This window comes from Taudactylus pleione, unplaced genomic scaffold (genome assembly GCF_031769625.1).
Source record: "Taudactylus pleione unplaced genomic scaffold, aTauple2 ptg000086l, whole genome shotgun sequence".
NCBI classification, from domain to species: domain Eukaryota; kingdom Metazoa; phylum Chordata; class Amphibia; order Anura; family Myobatrachidae; genus Taudactylus; species Taudactylus pleione.
Genome location: NW_028284488.1, coordinates 2,122,009 through 2,141,133, shown reverse-complemented (window position 1 = coordinate 2,141,133; position 19,125 = coordinate 2,122,009). Strand labels below are relative to the sequence as shown.

Here is a 19,125-nt window from a genome sequence, read left to right as displayed (position 1 = left end):
GATGTGGATAGATTTCTCTCCATGCATACTGAAGTTTCTGGATGGGTTGACAATAGGGAATATTAAAATAAATTCAGTTGCATAGCTAAAGTAATTTACAAAAATACAAGGTTAAACAGGCAGGAACATGTGTGACTATTATAAAATGGATTTTCATAATGTTCACAATATTGTAAAAAAAGTATTATTATGACAGCAATAGATCTATGAAATTGAATGTTAATCCTACAATGGAGCAAAGTGAGCTTAACGTGTAGGTGGTTACTGTAGATGAAAAGCAACATTGTGAAATAGTAATAATTTCTTTAAAAAAAAAAAAACTATTTTGACAAATGAAAAAAAGGTGATAAAACAACCTAATCTGGTAAATAATACACCTTCTTCACATGCCATCTCTAACGTGGAAATTGTAATTTTAAATGTTTAATTATAAGGATTAGAAACCATGTATGGTGATATTTTATACAACCAGTAAGGAGATATAGAAAAACAAATGCTATATTCCTATTTCATGTCCCTCTCTTTATTACCTTTGATTACTTTATATTTTACTTATGTGTGGCTTAACCAAATCTGGACATGATCTATTCAATAAACCCATCCCAACCACCTGAAGCTCCTGTTCTCCATCCTCCAAACATTTACTCTTAATTGTTAACAAAAAAAGCAAAGGACTATAGACAATATGAAATTTGCATTTGTGCAGTTACAAATACCAATACAAATTAAAATGTTGTTTTTAAAATAATTTAACAAAACCGGGTAACTTTTAAACAGCTTAAAAATGGCCATGTCTCTAATATATTCAGTAACTATGGTCATAGTAAGGTTAAACATTACTAGAGTAGAATTAAGGTTTAAAAAAAAAACAACATAAAAACAATAATGCAGGAGAAACAAGAGTTTCTATAGGGGGTTCCAAGGAAAACTTGAAGCAATAATAATAGATTTAGGAAATTACAATGTATATAAATGTAATAGTGTATTTTAAATAAAAAAAATAGCCATATAATGAGCCATACTTGTAATGTGATAACCCACATATTAACCTTATTTGCATTAATCTACCATAACCGTATTACAACATTAATATACCTTGTACATGAATACAACTCTACTAAATAAATTCTTATCTTCCCAGACATCCAGTTAGATAATAAAAAATATAGTATTATAGATAATGCAGCACATCAATATCAGCAACCGTTAAACTGCAGAGGATCTCAGCTACCTTAAATAAATATATTACATAAATATATTTTATGTGTCAAACAATGGAACAGTAATATCATGACATACGTAAATCCACCCAATTCTATAATTTAAGAATTTCTAAGACAAAGGTACAGATTCAAAAAGCCACGGCTTGACTTAACATGCATACCGCACTGTAATTTTGTTTACCACATGTATGCGCACTCCTGCTTAACACACAATTTAATTGGAAGGAATCGGTATGAAATACCGCCGGCCGATTCCCGGCAGCGCCTGGCCGACAACAGCAGAGTTCCCGGCAGCAGAAGCCCGACATCGCTGGAAATCCCGATCGTGGATAGGTAAGTACTAACTAACCTAACCCCCTAACCCTCCTTAGGGATGCCTAACCCTAACCTCCCCCCTAAGTGCCTAACCCTAATCCCCCCTCTAAGTTTCTAACCCTAACCCCCCCTTCCCCGCTGCCTAAACCTAAGTCCCCCGGGGGGGTGCCTAACCCTAAGTCCCCCCCTGGGGTGCCTAACCCTAACCCTCCCACCCCCTAGCCTAACCCTAACCCTTCCGGGGGGGTGCCTAACCCTAAGTCCCCCCCGGGTGCCCTAAACCTAACCCTCCCCCCGCCGCGGCTGTCCGCTCGCGGCGCCCGGTATTCCTTCAATCGAGATGCCGGGCGCCGGTCTCCCGGCATCGGGGAAATGTCAGGAGTCTACATCTAGATGCCCGGCATTTAACCCTCGCCGGGGTAAAGCAATCGGGAAGCCGGCTGTCAGGCTTACGTCAGGAGGTTTCCCGATTGAATACCGGTTAACTTGCATTGCTAATTGAATAGCAAAAAAATTGCGCCTGACCAAGTTAAGTTGCATTTACAGCAAAAATCTAAGTTAACATGACTATAATGCTGGGCATACACTATACAATTATCTGCCAGAAATCTGTCCAATCTGGCTGGTTGGACTGAAAACCTGATAATGTTCAGTATGGGAGCAAATGACAGTTGAACATATGGTCTTAAACACTGGAAAACGGACACAAAAACAATTCTTTAAATTGGTTAATTTTGTGTGTTTTAACCAATTTGTCTGAATGACTATTTTTGTCTGTTTTCCAGTGTTTGTGAGCAATGGTCGATTGCCATTTGCTCCCATACATTACCAGATTTTCATTTCAACCAGCCAGATTGGACAGATATCTGACAGATAATTGTATGCCCAGCATAACTGAATTCCCCCCAAAGAGGTTGATTACACATTTTCAGCAAATCTCTTATTACAATCACATGCCTCCCAACATTTGAACATATGAAGGAGGGACAGGTTGCGCGCGAAAGGCACACGTGTCCGAAAAGGGGTGTGGCTTATGCAAAAGGGGGTGGAGCCTATGGAAAAAGGACCGGAGCCTCGCGGCTTCCCCCATTTTCGTCACTTTGGGGGCGTGCCCAGCACTCTCTGAGATGCTGGGCATCCCCCAGGCATGCACATGGCATCTGTTCTCCTCCTGCACACCCCAACTCTCCCCAACTTCCCCACCCACCGCGGGACACTGCGGCCCGCGGGTGGGACAGCGGGGCAGTTCCAGAAAAATGGGACTGTCCCGCTGGATGCGGGACAGTTGGGAGGTATGCAAACAATTGCCTAATGCTTGTTACAGACAGGATGAAATTTTCCCACAGATCTTGCATTAAACACTACACCAAGATCTGGATTCAGCTGCCTGGTCTCTAAAAATAAGAGTTGCTATGTAGGTAGCTAGGAATACATCATTAAAAGGGGAAAAAATGTATGCATGTCTCCCCCACATCACAGCTTGGTATGCTCCGCTTTTCTGTCATACACAGCTGTTAAGGATGAGTCAGAGCAATAAAGTTCATTATAGGAGGGGATTTGGCTTTAGTCCCAGTTATTTAGGTCTCCTGGTGGTACCAATGTCACATGATAATTTGAGTTCCCCTTTAATACCTTAAACCAGAATAACCGTGATTATAAAGAATCATACTAACCTATAATTAAAGTACTACTCTTAGGTGACAAGACAAAAAAGAAAAATCAGTTCCTCAGTAACCACTGGAAACTGATATCCTGGTGCAAATATAGTGGAGACTAAGCTAGTTTGGTGCTAACGGGTTTTGACACTGCTGCTAGTTCATATAGCCAGTACCCGTCTGGCATAACAATCTGCATAAGAAAAAAACCTTCTAATGAACTGCGCAAACGTCAATTAGATACACTAATATAAATATTAATAATACGTGTATCAATCCAACACATATTATTAATACTTATATTTGTGTATCTAACTGACGTTTGCGCAGTTCTTTAGAAGGTTTTTTTCCTACTCTTAGGTGAACCTTTATTTATTATAGCTAAACTTCTTATTGTTACAGTGCACCCTTCGGATGACTATGAAATTGCCTTATTTACTCTATGCATCCTCCTCTGGCATAACTCCATTTACCAGTAAAAACAAAAAAACAGAAACGGCAAAAAACAAAAAAAGGCAAAAAACAGAACGGTATTGTTATATTTCATTAAGGATATACACGGTCTTGTAACTGTCTTGTAAAAATATCATATAATACTCTACTATTTTTATTGTATTTTATGTTAGCAATGGTTAAAATTCAATACTCCTTTTCAGTGAGTGATGTGACTGCAGTCAAATATCTTTGTGAATGAACAGTACAGTATATCTGTGAATTCACAACTACTGCCTAAAGGTACGTACACACGGTATGACTTTGCAGGACAATATGAACGATAACAATATTGATCATATCATTATCTTTCATATTGTCCATTTATTGGCCCCTTCCAACCCCCAGCGAAGGATGATGCGTGGGCATGGATGGCCGATAACGATCATCACCCGTGCATGCAGTCCAACCAGGTCGTTATCGTTATCGACCAGGTTACTGTAGGGACCCGCGATTGTTGATCGCGGGTCGTTATAGTCGTTTGGGGGTTGGTGGTGTGCTGGATGATTGATATCGATCATCCAGCACATGCAGGATGATCAGACAACGATTATCGTTATCGTTGTCTGATCTGACCGTGTGGATGCACCATAACACAAGTCTAACATGTTCTGTTGTCTCTTGTTTTCATTTTGCTACTATAGAAATATTATCATTTATTATTATTATTATTATTATTATTATTATTATTATTATTATTATTATTATTATTATCATAGAATTGTATAGCACCAACCAGAGTTGTAACTAGACTTTTTAAATAAGGACATAAGATAGTGCACCTGAAAAAGGTCCATGGCCTCATGGGGAAGGGCTAGGGAAGAGATAGGTAAGAGATTGGGGAAGCCAGGAGATGCTGGGGATAAAAGAAGAGGAAGCTACAAGTGAGAATGATAATAAACAGGAAAATTGACAGGCCCAAACAGCGCCTCCTGCCCAGTCGGCACCAACAACCTTTCAGGTCATTCAGGGCATTATAATAATAATTACAAGCTATGCAGTTATAGTAGGAATGGCGTACTTAAAGTCAAATACTAAGGGGTCAATCCTATTAGGTACAAATTGCAAGTAGCGAGTTTGTTTCTTGAAACTCGCACACTTTGCAGCGAAGCGCGCTTCCGAGAATTCTCCAATCCAATTAAATATCCCTATTCGCACTACTCGCAGCGGTGGGTTGCAAATTAGTCATTAGGGGGGGGTTGTCCAAGGGGTTCAGCACAGTATCCCGACATTTTAACCTTAAAATAAAGATTTTCCTTTCCATCTCTCACCCTTAGGGATGTCCGAGTGTTGCAAATTCAGTCTGACTGATTCAGTGCCAGCTGCTAATTGGATTGCAAAATGAATTCGCTATTCAAATTCGAAGTGGAAAAAGCAGCTCGCACCTCACAATTCGCACCTAATAGGATTGACCCCTAAGGTTGTATTTAGGTGCAAATTTGCCCAATAACATAGCAAGCAAATAGACAGTTTAATTAAACCTCATTTACAAAGTGCAAAATGGCCAAGATGCAACAAAAAAACTTTGGTGATGCTGAGCTTCTCATTTGTGCTTAGATATCTCTCAGATATCATGGATTAGCAGAGGCCCTGGTGTTAGCATTTGCTGAGGAGCTAAGTTCATACTTGCCTACTTTTGAAAAAGCATTTCAGGGAGATTGTGAAGGCAGGACCTATGAGTGTGGAGGTAAAGTGGACATGTACTGCTACATCTGAGAGGTGTGTCATAAAATGTAATTACATCCAAATGTGAATGAGCCCCAAAGCAGTTAGTAAGATCTACTTGGTGATGAAAACACACTGATACTTTTCATAAAATACATGTAGCCATAGTGGTCACTGTGCCTTATAACCAATGCAGGGAAATTATACTAATGATCCCATTTGATTGAATATAGCTCTGTTTTTTTTATATATAACAGTGTCTTAATGGGGGTAAGGTAAAATCAGGGAGATTGCTGGACTCTTCAGGGAGTCAGGGAGATTGCTGCTATATCAGGGAGTCTCCCTGACAATCAGGGAGAGTTAGTAAGTATGAGAAGTATGCATCTGCCCATCTGAGGAATTAGGAGAAATGACAGCGTTCCTTTACAGTGTGGAGTACGTAGAATGATGTGCCTTGGTTTGGAGAGCAATATACTTGTCGTAACTTCAAGGGAGCATATTTTAGGGTGCTCCTTGTTGTGTGTATGGGGTCCCAGTTATTTCATCCTCACAAGGTTTCGTAACAACTCACTTTAGGCAGTCTTCATGGATCATTCAATACAACTTGTTTTACACCTCCATTTTGTATTCCAGCTGAGATGCGCATTTCCAGGCTTACTCAGTGCAATGTAATAACTTAACAATAAGCAGGCACACAACTGCCACATGTAATACAGTGAAGATTGAATTGCTGAGGAGAAGACAGAAAGACCATACAAGAAGAAGGTTAGTATTAAAATAAGGTGGTGGTGGGGGGCTGCCTATTTTGCCAGTCCCGGGCACCATAATTTCTGATGGCAGCCCGGCTGACAGTGGAGGGTGGACGTGCACATTGATGTTTGCTGAGTGTACAAAACTAGATGCACCCATGAAAAAACAAGGTGTTTTGTGGTGCGCATGACCTGCAAATGACTACCTTTGTGACTGTTTTGTGTATTGAGGCTGGATTCCCCAAATAAGAGAAATACTGACGTTGTAGTATGGAATCAGTTATCAGGGAGGAAGAAAGGACTTCACATGTGAAGTCTTTCATATAGTATTAAGCAATATGAGAGGTAATTTTAGGAGGATTCTACGATAGGCAGGTAGTGTACTGTCCCTGCTCCATCCCTCAAATTATTATTCTATGGATCTACTGTGTGAATCCTCAGTGGGATACTATTCTATTCAGGATTACTCTATACTAGGATTGTAACCTCATAGTCAGAGAAAGCATTAGTTACCCCAAGAAACAATATACCAAAAGAATTTAGACATGTAGTAATCAAAAACTTATACTAATATATTTAAGATATACCATATAGTAAGTCCAGGAAGTACATTTGTTAAAAGGTTTTCTTTTGAGTAAAAAAAAAAAATAAGCAAAATCATTTGTCATATGGTGGTACAGTCTATAGATTGTAAGCTTGCGAGCAGGGCCTTCCTACCTATATATATGTCTGTTATTAGCCAGTTTTGTTCTATTAATGATTCCAATTGTAAAGAGCGCTATATAAGAAATTGCTAATAAATAATACAGTGCTCTAACTGTATGCCGCAATCACATAAATAAATGCAGGCCGAGTGCAAAACACTGTAGAAACAGGAATTCTGCGCTAACAGAAAGGTCCAGTAATACCCCATTACTATTCAGTCTTACGATAGTGTAGGTAGATATCAAAGACAAAGAGCAAGTGAAGGATGCAATAATAGTTAGGATAATAGTCAATAAAGCTAATTCAGAACTGTGTTTACAAATTAGATATCAAAATGTCAGGTAGGAGAGGAGACAGAAAAAGGCAATGGGCAGGGTAGGCTGGAGGAATAACAGTGTACTTTTATTTATGAAAAATATAGTCCAGCCTTTAAAATTGACTTTCCTTATCTCCACATATAGGGCCTGAGTAAGAGGAGCATGCTAAGTGCACTCAATCTGCTGTGCCATAGTTACACGTACAGTTTGTAATGACAACACTAGGGGGGAGTAGTGAGACCTATGGGTTCTCCATAGGAACATATGCACATGCCCCGCCACTCCCCCCCACCCACTACTCAAAGTGCGGCAGGCACACACCTTCCTGAGCCTGGTGGGTGGCTTTTCATTTCTTGCCAATGTGCAGCCGCAGGGTAGCACATCTGCTGTGAAGAGCTTGGCCATCTCTCCTCACTGATGCTTAGAGGAGGCTTGGCCAGAGGTGTAGTCATGGCACCAATTAAACATTAGATGCTGTATTGGATTTATGGCCACGTTATATCATACACCGTAGGATTAGGGAGACTAAATAAAAATATTTTTTTGTTTATAGTGCTTGGTATATGCTAATCACCATTCATTTAATTCTGTATTTAAACTAAGCAGTGCAAACATTAGATAATTTACAATCATAATGGATAAGCCCAAAAAATAATTTGCCTATTTGTAAGAATGCTGGAAAAAAATGAAACGTTGCCCATGGGGCTCAGGAGGTGAGCGCCCAGCCACTGGCAGCAAAACAGGCGTGCAGGGGGAGGGGAGGGCCCTGGAGGTGGCCCCGAGCCCCTAGCAGCCACACCCCCTGCACCTACTGTAGCTATTTATGGTCAGTGCCTACATTCTTCTGACACAGCCACCACAGGTCTACACATTACTAATGCACAATATTCAAACTTCCTTTTTTTTAAACTACAACACATAGTTGTGTGTGTTTCTTTTCTGTGTGGAGTGTACCAAGAAGGGATTTGGGCAATGAGGAGAAGCCGGGGGCTAAAAAGATGCTGGCTCCAATAAGAAGTCATGGGTGTACGTGTATGTTAGCATACTGCTGAGTTATAGGACCTCATTCAGAGTCGGTCGTTGCGGCCGCACGGTCGTAAGGGAAAAGGGGCCGGATATGCAAATGATGCACTCGCAAGTTGCGTCCTTAAGATCGGATCGTTAGCTGGCCGACCAAGGGGAGGATGCGGCCGCAAGACAAAAAATACACCCCCTTCTCGTACGCATTACACGTCATCTCCGGCCATATAAGGATTAATCGAGACCATCGGAACTGGTCGTAGAGCTTAAGGTTGACCATACCCTCTCTTAAGCACTACGATCAGGTCAGTGTACAAACCACCCATGTCACGTCTGCCATGACACTACTTTGTTAATTATGCACTCCCATAAAACGCCGTTCGCATAATTAGGCACGCCTGCGTTCGGATCACCACTCCCCCGTTTTCAAGCACCTTCCCCTGTTACCACCCACAAACGCCTCATTCTCTCACTCAAACTACCGACCTGGCTGTGTTCAAGGAGAGAGAAATTTCTGATCGTAGCAGCTAGTTTGCGCACGCGCATTGCGAACTTTACGCATGCGCAGTTTAGCGAACATCGGTGGCGTACGACAGTGCGGCCGCAACGACCGACTCTGAATAAGGTCCATAGTTTTCAATGATTATATAAATGTTTCAAATTATGATGTTGCTCTTTTACTATTTAAGTTGATTGAGCAGAAACTTAAGCTGGCTGTATATAAAACCAACTTTCATCCAACTGCTGTAGTCGGTTAGTTGGAATGAAAATCTAGTAATGCATGGGAGCAAATTACAATCAGCCATTTGCTCCCAGATGCCGGAAAACAGATGAAAACGAACGTTCAGACAAGTTTGTTAAATCAGTTTGATATAAACAACTTATCGGAACGACATTTTCTGGGGTTTGGAAGCAAATTGTTGATTGTCATTTGCTCCCATACATTACCAGATTTTCACTTCAAACAACCAACTAGTTGGATGGTTGGATGAAAGAAGGTCTAGTGTATGGCTAGTATGAGACTGTAACACTTAGTTGCAGACTTTCTGGTTGCCCCCTTCCGGGAGAGGGTAGCCAGGTCGGCCCAGCGGGGGCGGAGCGAGGGGAGTGGTGCGAATAGGGGTAGGCACGAGGGGGCATGGCGCAGCATAGGAGGCAGTGTGGGTGCATTCCCGGTAAGTAGGCGGCTGGGGCAGGTGGCGGCCGGGTCCAGGAGACTTGCCCGCTTTTCCGGGTGGTTGGAAGCTTCCCGGCCATTGCGGGATAGTAGGCAAGTATGCTGCAATATGCTGGGTCACCCACAAGTCTCACTTTGTGGAATGCATCCTAATTAAACTATACCATATGTGTTACTACATTGTAAGACTCCTAGTATCAGGTTTGGAGAAGTATGCATAGGCAATCTAGTCCTTGTATTTACTGATTTAAATGTCCATTAGACTGGAGATATAGTTGTCAAGCAAATCTAGAAATATATGTTAATTCACCAATCAGACAGAATTTCTATGAGGCACAAACAGGGGAATTCAATTGTTTTTATCGCGGCTTTAGACAGTGGGCATCCGATAAAGCAATTCAATTGTTGCTCCAATCAGGCGCAAGTGCCATGGGCGCACACATTTCTACTTGCTGCCTCCTGAGTTGGCGGCCAGAAATATGCAAAACGTTGGACGCCCTAACCAGGACTTTAGACTGGTTTAGCCGCTTTATGCGGCTAACCCTGATGCAGTTGGGCGCGACAAGCAAAATCATTTATGTGAACCTAAAACAACTGAATTACTCTGTCAGGTGCACAATAATTATTGCCACCCATAAAACAATTGAATTGCTCACACAAAATTTTAAGTAAAATATTTTAATGTCTGTTTTCAGTAATGGCTCAACAAAAATGTCAAAGTAAGTTTTGCTAAAGGGCTGGATGCAAAGTTGGAAGTAAATCAAGCGTACATTACTCAAAAGAAGCATACAAAGAACAAATGTGTGGTTAACTCTGGGCCTTAGATGTACGCTGTTCCAATATTTACGCAGTTTGGCAACTATAGGTCGACTGCGCATGCTCCAAGGTACCTTTGTGATACCGCTCGCAGTGAGGATTACTTTGCCAAGTGATTGACAGTCAGGGATCGTTTGTGGGAGGTAACGGAGAGTGGCAGCAAAAAATGCAGACATGTCCCGAATGTTTTCACGGAGTGTCCTAGCCTGCTTCTGCGATCCCGTCCACTGATAAAGTGTACGGGATCAGTTCAGTTCATACGTCTCAGTTCAGGCGGCTATTCTGCGTGACCATAGGGCTACTCAGATGGCCAGTTATGGAAAGATATGCAACAGGATTGGTTGGATCTGCGGAGCTGCCGGTGGGCGTCTCAATACATTTTCAGCTGGCTACAATATTAGCATATTTTCGCACAGCAGTTGCATCACAGCTGCGAATACATTAGCGCACAATACATCTCTGAATCAGGCCCTCTGTATCAGCACCAATACAGTGCAAATTTGTACTTGGATAAGCCATTTTGTAATACAATTGGTATAAATATTTTGTCATGCAGTGAAAACACTAACTACTTTAGCATGTACTACTAGGAGTACTAGAAAGTTAAATTGTTGAGCTAGGACATGCCCCCTTCCCAACTCTATATCCGCAGAGCCGGCCCTAGGCATAGGCATTCTAAGCAAATCCCTAAGGCATCTGGAATGCCTTGGGGGCATCGCACAGCTCTGCAGCTCCCCCCCCGCTGCTGTGATCGGAGCTCAGCTCCGATCAGGCTGCACAGCGGTCAGGTGACACTGCGAAGGCACGGATTGTGCCAGCGGGAGATCGGTAGTATATATCCCGCGATTGACACACGGCTGTGAATGGGGCTGCATCGGCTTATAGTGGTGCTTTATGGTCCCTCCTCTGGGACTGTCCACCATATCAGATGTGATGCAGATCAGTGGCAGCCTAAGCTGAGCTCAGGTTGAGCTATCCTCCCCCTCCTCGACCTCGCCTCCCTGGCTCTCTCCCCAACCCTGCTTGGATTTCTACCTGACACCGCCTGCAGGTCACGGAACTGGGGCTGAAAGGGATCGGCTGGTGGCTCTCATATATTTGATAGGGGAGCCATTTACTTAGTTTTTAATAATTTTTTGTTTATATAAAATTGTTGAAAAACCAGTAGAGAGGAGGAGGGGCGAGGGGTGTATCACATAACTGCACTGTGTAATGCAGGGGCTGTGCAGACCCTTTTGACAGTGCTCTGGCCCTGCCTCTTTCATAGTGCCCCCTCCTCTTTACAAGCCATGGCAGTAGCTGCTTCCCAGTCTACAGAGAAAATCAGCAACAGGTAACTGGAGGTGGAGAGTGTATGTGTGTGTGATGTATGCTACTTGTGTGTGATGTGTGTCTGTGTGTGTGTTAATAAGTAAACTTCTGGTACATTTTTGCTGTAATATTTAAATGCATGCAAACAAATGGGGTTACTCATTATTTACAGTCACAAAACCACTGTGATAACTTTATTAGAGTACCAACTGATTTAGAGCAACTTTGTTGTGACTCATTTGTTTTATACCCTTAATTTATCCTGTAAATTCAACAAATTATAATGAAAATAACTTCTCTATAACTGTTAAATCTGCAGCTATTTTTGTATTATTTTAAAAGTTCTACAATGTAAGATATATAAAGAATTTGTTTAAAAAAAAAAAAAACTATGTGTTAGATACTAAATAAGGTTGATCATTGTATACTCATCACATCAAGACCAGTTACATCAGCAGCAATTACTGACCTCCCCCATCCTGTATCTCTCTAACTCCCTGGAACACTGTTATATGTCCCCAACTCAATATAATTCTTATAAACCCTAGCCAGTGTAATCCCCACAATACCTATCCCACTTCCACTTATCATGTACTATATCGGGGAGGATGGGGGGGCTCAAAAACATTGCAATACTGGCCACCAAGATTTCTGTCGCCAGGCCTGCCTGCGTCACATAGTTAAGTGACACAGTCATATTTAACAAATATATATGCATGAGAAAATGTTATAATTCTGATGTTACCATGTACCCCAAAGCATGTTGCACCCCAAATCTAGGAATGGTGAGTGCCGTGGATTAGTGCTTTTTGTGTATTTTGATTTTTATAATTAATCATTTTGTGATCACATTTTCTCATGCACCCCTTTTAACCTGTTTAATCTAACTTGTGTCAGCTGTTTTCCTAGGTGCTTTGCAACAAGTGTGCTTGGTAACTGTCTCACGTTTAAAAGCAAAGTTGCTGTGAGCTTTAAACCTTGATAGCATACCCTGAGTTTAACACTGAGATGGCTATGTCCATGTTATAATTCTGAGCAATAGAGTAGGGACTTGCAGCAAAGTGGGGCTTCGTGACGGGGGATGCAAGCTGAAATGCATTGATCAATTCATGAACCAAAACCCCACTTTTTATTATGTGTATTATTATTGTTAGTTATTATGGTGAGTGCAGAGCCCCTGTGATTTCTATTTAAACAATGTGGTCACATACCATGTTGCACCCCAAATCGAGGAATGGTGAGTGCCGTGGATTAGTGCTTTATATATATATATATATATATATATATCTTTGATTAAAGAATCCTCTTTCTACAATAAATCGAGTCTAATGACACTGCCTTGAACGAGCAGTTTTGTCACTTGTTTATATAATATCGCTGGCGTCGATGTATAAATACTTAAGCTGGGTATACACTAAATGACGTGTGTGTACTCAGCGATGTGACACACGACCCCCTTGCCAACGGGCTGACATATCGGGTGGTCTGTACACACTGGGCGATCTGTGCCAGACTGCCCGATATGTCGGCCCCCGCCGCATAGCACTGCATGGGATCATCAGCCGCATCGCCTGATTGGACTACATGTACAAAAGATCAGACGATGCGGCTGACGACCCCACGGGAGAATGCAATGCACCATTATAGTGCATACACACTGGACGATGTTAAGGATTTGTCGTTCCGATGCGTCGAAATCGGCCAAATCACAAAATCGTCTATTGAGTAGGGCCTTAAGATTGGTGGTGGGATTATCTGCTATGGGGCACCAGCCAAAATCTTACCAAGGGCACCAAATTGGCTAAGGCCGGCTCTGTAATATCTGTTTGCAGTGGCGGGCTGGGCCGGGGGGCAGGGTGCCATGTGCCCCACGGGCCACTCTATAGCTGAGCGTCGTGTGTCGCCTCGCCTCCTCAGACAGCAAAGGGGCCCGCTGCCCTGGTGGTCCAGTGTTATGCCGCAGCTGCGTTCTGTCGGCGCCGGCAGCAGCCGCGGTCACATGACTTTTCTTAATGTGCGCGTATGTGTCCCCTACAGGGCTATGGAAGCCCTGTAGGTCCACAATTAATACCAAAAAGGCAATCTGTGATACGGCCGTCCTACCGCGCATAGACGACCGTATCACACTGGGGATTGGGGACGCCTGGAGCCAGCAAGCGCGGAGGAAGGACGGGGGCAGCAGCAGTAGTGAGTTACACTTAGTATATGAGTGACAAAGCTGCCCTTCTGCTAGCGGCCACGTCACCCAGAACCCCCCCCCCCCCTCCCCGCCTGACAGATTTCTTTGGTGCCCCTACAGCCCATTAATACCAATATCCCCCTCCCCCCAAAAAGAGACAATAAATAGTAGACTCCCATAATTAGTCATTTTAAAATAAATAAGTGGCCCTACAGCTGTGGGACTACACATCCCAGCATGCCCTGCCACAGTTTTTCTATCAAGGCATGCTGAAAAGTGTTAGGCATGTTGGGATGTGTAGTTCTCCAGCAGCTAAAGGGTAAAAGGGTAGCTTATTATAGCCTAATGCCCACCCCTGGTAGGAGGATCCCACATGGGAGCCTTTGTCAATAGGCAACTCCCATATAAGCAGTGCCATGGAAAGTCCACCCCTGGCTGCCCCCTGAATCAGAAAGGAAGTGGATAAAAAAATAATGAAGGAAAGAATAAGAACCCAGTTAAAGGAAATGAAAGTGGAAAGGGAGAAAAGCAGAGGAAAAGAGTAAAAAAAAAGACATCAAGGAAAGTGTATGGTTAGTATTGAATTTATATTTTCTGTTGAAAACAAAGTATGTTGGGAAGGAGTTCCTGTATGTAATCAATATCTCTCTCTCTCTCCCGACATTTGGGGGATATGTACAAGGTGCTAAGGGCCTGATTCAGAGCCGTACGCTATTTGCGGACGGTCGTTCTGAAAAATGGGCTGGCTATTTAAATGAAGTGCTCGCTCTTTGCGGTCTGTTGACGCCTCTAAGTCTGAACGAGCGAACAAAACCTGCGGCCGTTATTTTGAGAAAAACGCCCCCTGGGCGCTCGCATCATACGTCATCTCCGGTATTTATTAGATTAATCTAATACATCGAAGGGCGTACGAACTGCTCGCTATTCTTGTGGTAGCATTTTCCTACCGCAATTATGCGGGCAGTTCTGGCTAAAAGACAACCAAGTGACGTGGTCAATGACGCTGCTTTGTTAATTATGCACTCCCATTAAACGCCCGTTTTGACCGTTTGGCACGCCTGCGTTCGGATTTCCACTCCCCCGTTTTCAAGCACCTTCCCCTGTTACCACCCACAAACGCCTCATCCTGTCACTCAAATTAGCAGGCATTCGCTATTTTGCGAGCACATGAATTTCGACCGCACTGACTGGTTCGCGCATGCGTATTACGACCCGTATGCATGCGCAGTTGTGCGAACATCGCTCGGAACGAACGAGCGGCCGCTTACGACCGGCTCTGAATCAGGCCCTAAGTGTCAAATGTGCTTTAACCAGCGCTATTTTACACTTATATTGAACATCTGTATGTATGTTAGTAGATAACGTAGAGAAAATCACTTTTCTCTATGATATCTGCAAACATCTAATGATTTCGCTGTCACCATACAATTGCATGGCGAAGGAAATCATGCAGATGTTGCCAGAAAACAATAAGCGCACTTTTGTGGCTTGTCGTCTTTCATATATCAGCAGGCCTACCTGCTGGCATGTATACTGTGCAGGGCCTGATTCAGAGAACTATGCAGTGCCGATGTTCCACGGAACTGAGCGATTATTGGCAGGCTGCTCATGTGCTGCATTCGCATTGCGCATGTGTCAAGGTGCCGCTGTGAATACACACGCAATGTGGATTCCTTTGCAAAGTGATTGACAGGAAGTGACCGTTTTGCGGTGTTAACATGGTGTTAGCAGAGAGTGGTTGTAAAAATGCAGGCGTCTCATGGTCGTTCTCAGGGCGTGTATCTGATGTCAGCTGCGAGCCCTAATGTACAAAAACATGGTGCTGCATGACTACTGAAGGGTCTGTGTAGACATAGGTCTACACTTCAGCCCGATGTTCCTTGTTCTTGTGTATAGGCTACGTATGTGAACGCAATTGCGAATGAGTCGTGGTAGCTCCGGTGGGTGTCTCTTTTCATTTGTGGGTGGCAGTTTCACTTGCTGATATCTGCAGTTGTGTTGCGTAGAAAATCGCACTTGCAACTGCATTAGTATACTGCTCTGAACCAGGCCCATTGTGCAGTTAATGAATTTCTGCCTATATACAGTCTTTCAACTATACATGCACGTGCATTCCTGTTTTGCTGATAAGATTATTTACAATCTATTTCTTATGGTAGATGTTTACACCATTGTGATATATTTGACAAAAAAATTTGAATAGTTTGCACCTATACATAATCTTTAGCATTATGTCAATTTTTGTAAAAAAAAATTATATATATATTTCGCTTTATTTATTTTTATTATAAAATGTATAATAATAAAGTATCTTTGGGATAATTAACACTAGGCCAATTTTTTTTATTAATAAATATTTATTATACCAAAAACCTCCATTTAAGGAGGCACCGTTACTTATGGGCCAGTGCTCTGGACTTGCCCCCCAGGCTAAAAGTTGCCAGCGAGCCCCTGTCTGTTTGTACATTTAAATCCTCCCCAACACAACATTACTTCACCAAGGTGCACAGTGACGCCTTCTAGTTGTATTACTCACTAGCTGTAAATCAGACCGACGCACACCCAGCGACAGGATGAGTGTCCGGATTGTCCACACACATAGGTGTCCAAATTGGACGAGATACAGCAGTATTGTTACTTTCAGCATATATTGTCTGGGTAGATCAACAACTCAATTTGGGTTAGTTAAAAACTTGCACAGTACAATCACAGACATCATGGCCAATTATCTTTTATCTATTTAGTGAAAGGTAGACCAGGGAAGCAAGACTTTGATGGGTACTATGGGTGAGAATGCATGCACACTGCTCGATATCGGGAAATTGAGGGGGCGAGATTTTCAGTCTTGGCCGACAGATCGGATAATCGAAGGAATACATTTGTGGGTGTTTTCTAATCATTTTATCAGTGAAACACTGAAACAATCGGTCATACACACTATACAATAAATGAGGCCAATCACCCAATTATTTGCAAATTGACCCAATAATTGTATAGTGTGTAATTAGCTTTAGTGCAATATGCAAATTTGCACCATAATAATGTATTACTAGTCATCTGTTGTTTTGTATGTCACTTCCAGAATAGTATTAAAGTGTATATACTGTGAATTATAGATATGACAATGGAACTGGATCTCTCCTTATAAGTAATTAGATGTGAACGTCCAAATATTCTCTGTGAAGTGCTGCGGAAAATATGTGAGCACTATATAAATAACCGATAATAAATATAATAAATAAATCTAATTTTCTCTGATCATTTCAACATTTGATGTTGGATTGTTGTCAGTATAATTCTCCCCATACAGACCTCACCACCAAACACATCCCACCAGCAGAAGGCACAACAAATGTCAACTATTTACATTAAGGTTAAATATTTATGGAAGGTTTGAGAGATGTAAATCACTTTCCTATTATATGTATGTAATCATCATACATTTAAACAATATCCTGAGAGTGTTCATGTAACTGTACATCCCTACATGTAACTGTACATCCTTACATGGTAAGTAAGACAAGTTCTCAGTATTGTACTTACCATTGTCATCGTAGTATTGCAGGGGAAGATCCAAATCATGATGCGCTGATTCTTGGCAGTAAACAGCCTTGAAGAGAATTGGCAAAAAAAGGGTCCATCCTGGTGACAGCATGGTGCAGCCTAGAACATCAGAGTGGCAACACTACAGTCCATGCCAGGATCACAATGCTGAGCAGCTTTCCATAACACTTACAATGGTTTGTGATAGTACAGTGGCATAGGATAATACCTGAACACTATCACTGTTAAAACGGTCAACAAACTAATGTGGCAGCATGAAAGTCACTCTGTTATATATAATCCAGTTGCATTTCACAGCTGCGGGGACATGACCGGATACCACAATCAGCATCATATAAAGGGTCTCTCAGAAATCCTGTCTCAGTCTCTGCAGAATGACATTTAGGTTCAGAGCCCAGAATATAGACATGTACGGGTCCGAGCTTAGATGATCTAATGTGCAGAGGAAGCCAGTCTGCAGGAACGTTGCCTTGTCCCGGGGCACATATACCGATGATGATTCCTCCCTGGTCCAGGACGGAGCAGCTTCACCTGGAAGTCTGTGCAGTGTGTAGGGAGGGGGTCCTGCTCCACGCAGCGCTCTACTAGTACTTACATGAGGAGGAACCGAGTCTTGTCCGGACTCCTTGGAGGTCATATACAGACAATCATTAATTTCCTTTTGGTGCGGGGACACTGGACGGTACCGACAGACAGTATGTATCAGACCAGTGTCAGTGTCAGGCTCCCCCTGCTCATTAGGGGCAGCACCAGTGGATCCCTGTATGGTTATGCTGCTGAAGACCCTTTTGTAATAAAGTCAGGAAGACAGAACAGAGGATACTTTTCGTACATTTTTTTTTCCCTTCTGTGCCTCATTCTATCCCTCCCCTCTCTCTTTTTTCACTATCTTTCCCTCCTTCTCCTGCTCCCTTTCTCTCTAACACTCCTCTATTCCTTCCCCCGTTCCTCCCCCTCTTTTATCCCACCTCTCCTCTTCTTTTACTGACTATGCCACCCTGACCATTCTCAGATCCTCTTAATCTTAGTATCCCTCCTACTCATTATTTTTCTGTACCGCCCCCCTGCCCGCCTCTGAAATTCACACCAAATTCCTTTTCTCATCTCTGTATAGTACTAGTTAATAATGTTGGGGGCTGGGGACGGGTGTGCGCATGTAACTGCATTTACTCCAGGAAGGTGGATCAGGTCTTTGCACAATAATTCATTTGTAGCCCAGGGCGCGTGCTGCACATGCTCTGGAAACTGAGGGGTTAACATTCATAACAGACTGTGGCATGAAATATCTCTGATATATGAACTGTCTCTGTTTTGCTTCTCTACTTGTCTTGCTTAAGGATGTAAAATAGTACTTTCCTGGACACCCTCCAAAACACAGAGGAGTCATATTAGAACTAATATTAATATAAAATGACGTGAATTCTGTGCAGGTTATCACTGCCTCCAAAGTTCATGGTTGAAGTTATGTTGCATGGTTTAACATGTAAAGCACATGGGCTTTCTCTGCCAATAAGGGCAGTTCTTTTTATTGCCAATTACAGTATTGCAGCAATAAAAACAAAAAACCCTTACCACCAAAATTTGTCAATAAAATATTGGTAGGGTGACTGTTTCGATTTAAAAAAACAACAAAAAAAGAAAACAAAAAGTTTAAAAAAAAATGCTGTATCAGAACAATAAGTGCCTGATTCTGAGTCGCACACATTGCCTATGTTGGACACAGTGGAGTCATTTTTAGAAACTGCGCATGCCCGAGAACAGAAAAAACAGTAAGGCAAATGTGTTACTCTGATGCCGCTTATCCATTAGACGATATAATGAATAGCTGAACGATATCGTTATCGTTTAATCGTTCATTATATTGTCCAGTGGATATGCCGTCAACGACCAGCGATGCGTGCTCCTGCTGGTCGTTGACGACGTCACTCATCGCCCGA

General features: G+C 42.4%; 1 protein-coding gene across 1 annotated transcript in view; it reads right to left on the bottom strand.

The window, feature by feature from the left end:
- The window catches only part of KCP (kielin cysteine rich BMP regulator), a 127,100-nt gene extending 109,079 nt beyond the window's left edge, over positions 1–18,021 (bottom strand). Inside the window, exon 1 of the mRNA XM_088468658.1 lies at positions 17,168–18,021. Coding sequence (XP_088324784.1) covers positions 17,168–17,279 — 112 coding nt within the window. The 5' untranslated portion in view covers positions 17,280–18,021. The remainder of the gene's footprint in view (positions 1–17,167) is intronic.
- Between the last annotated feature and the right edge of the window lie 1,104 nt (positions 18,022–19,125).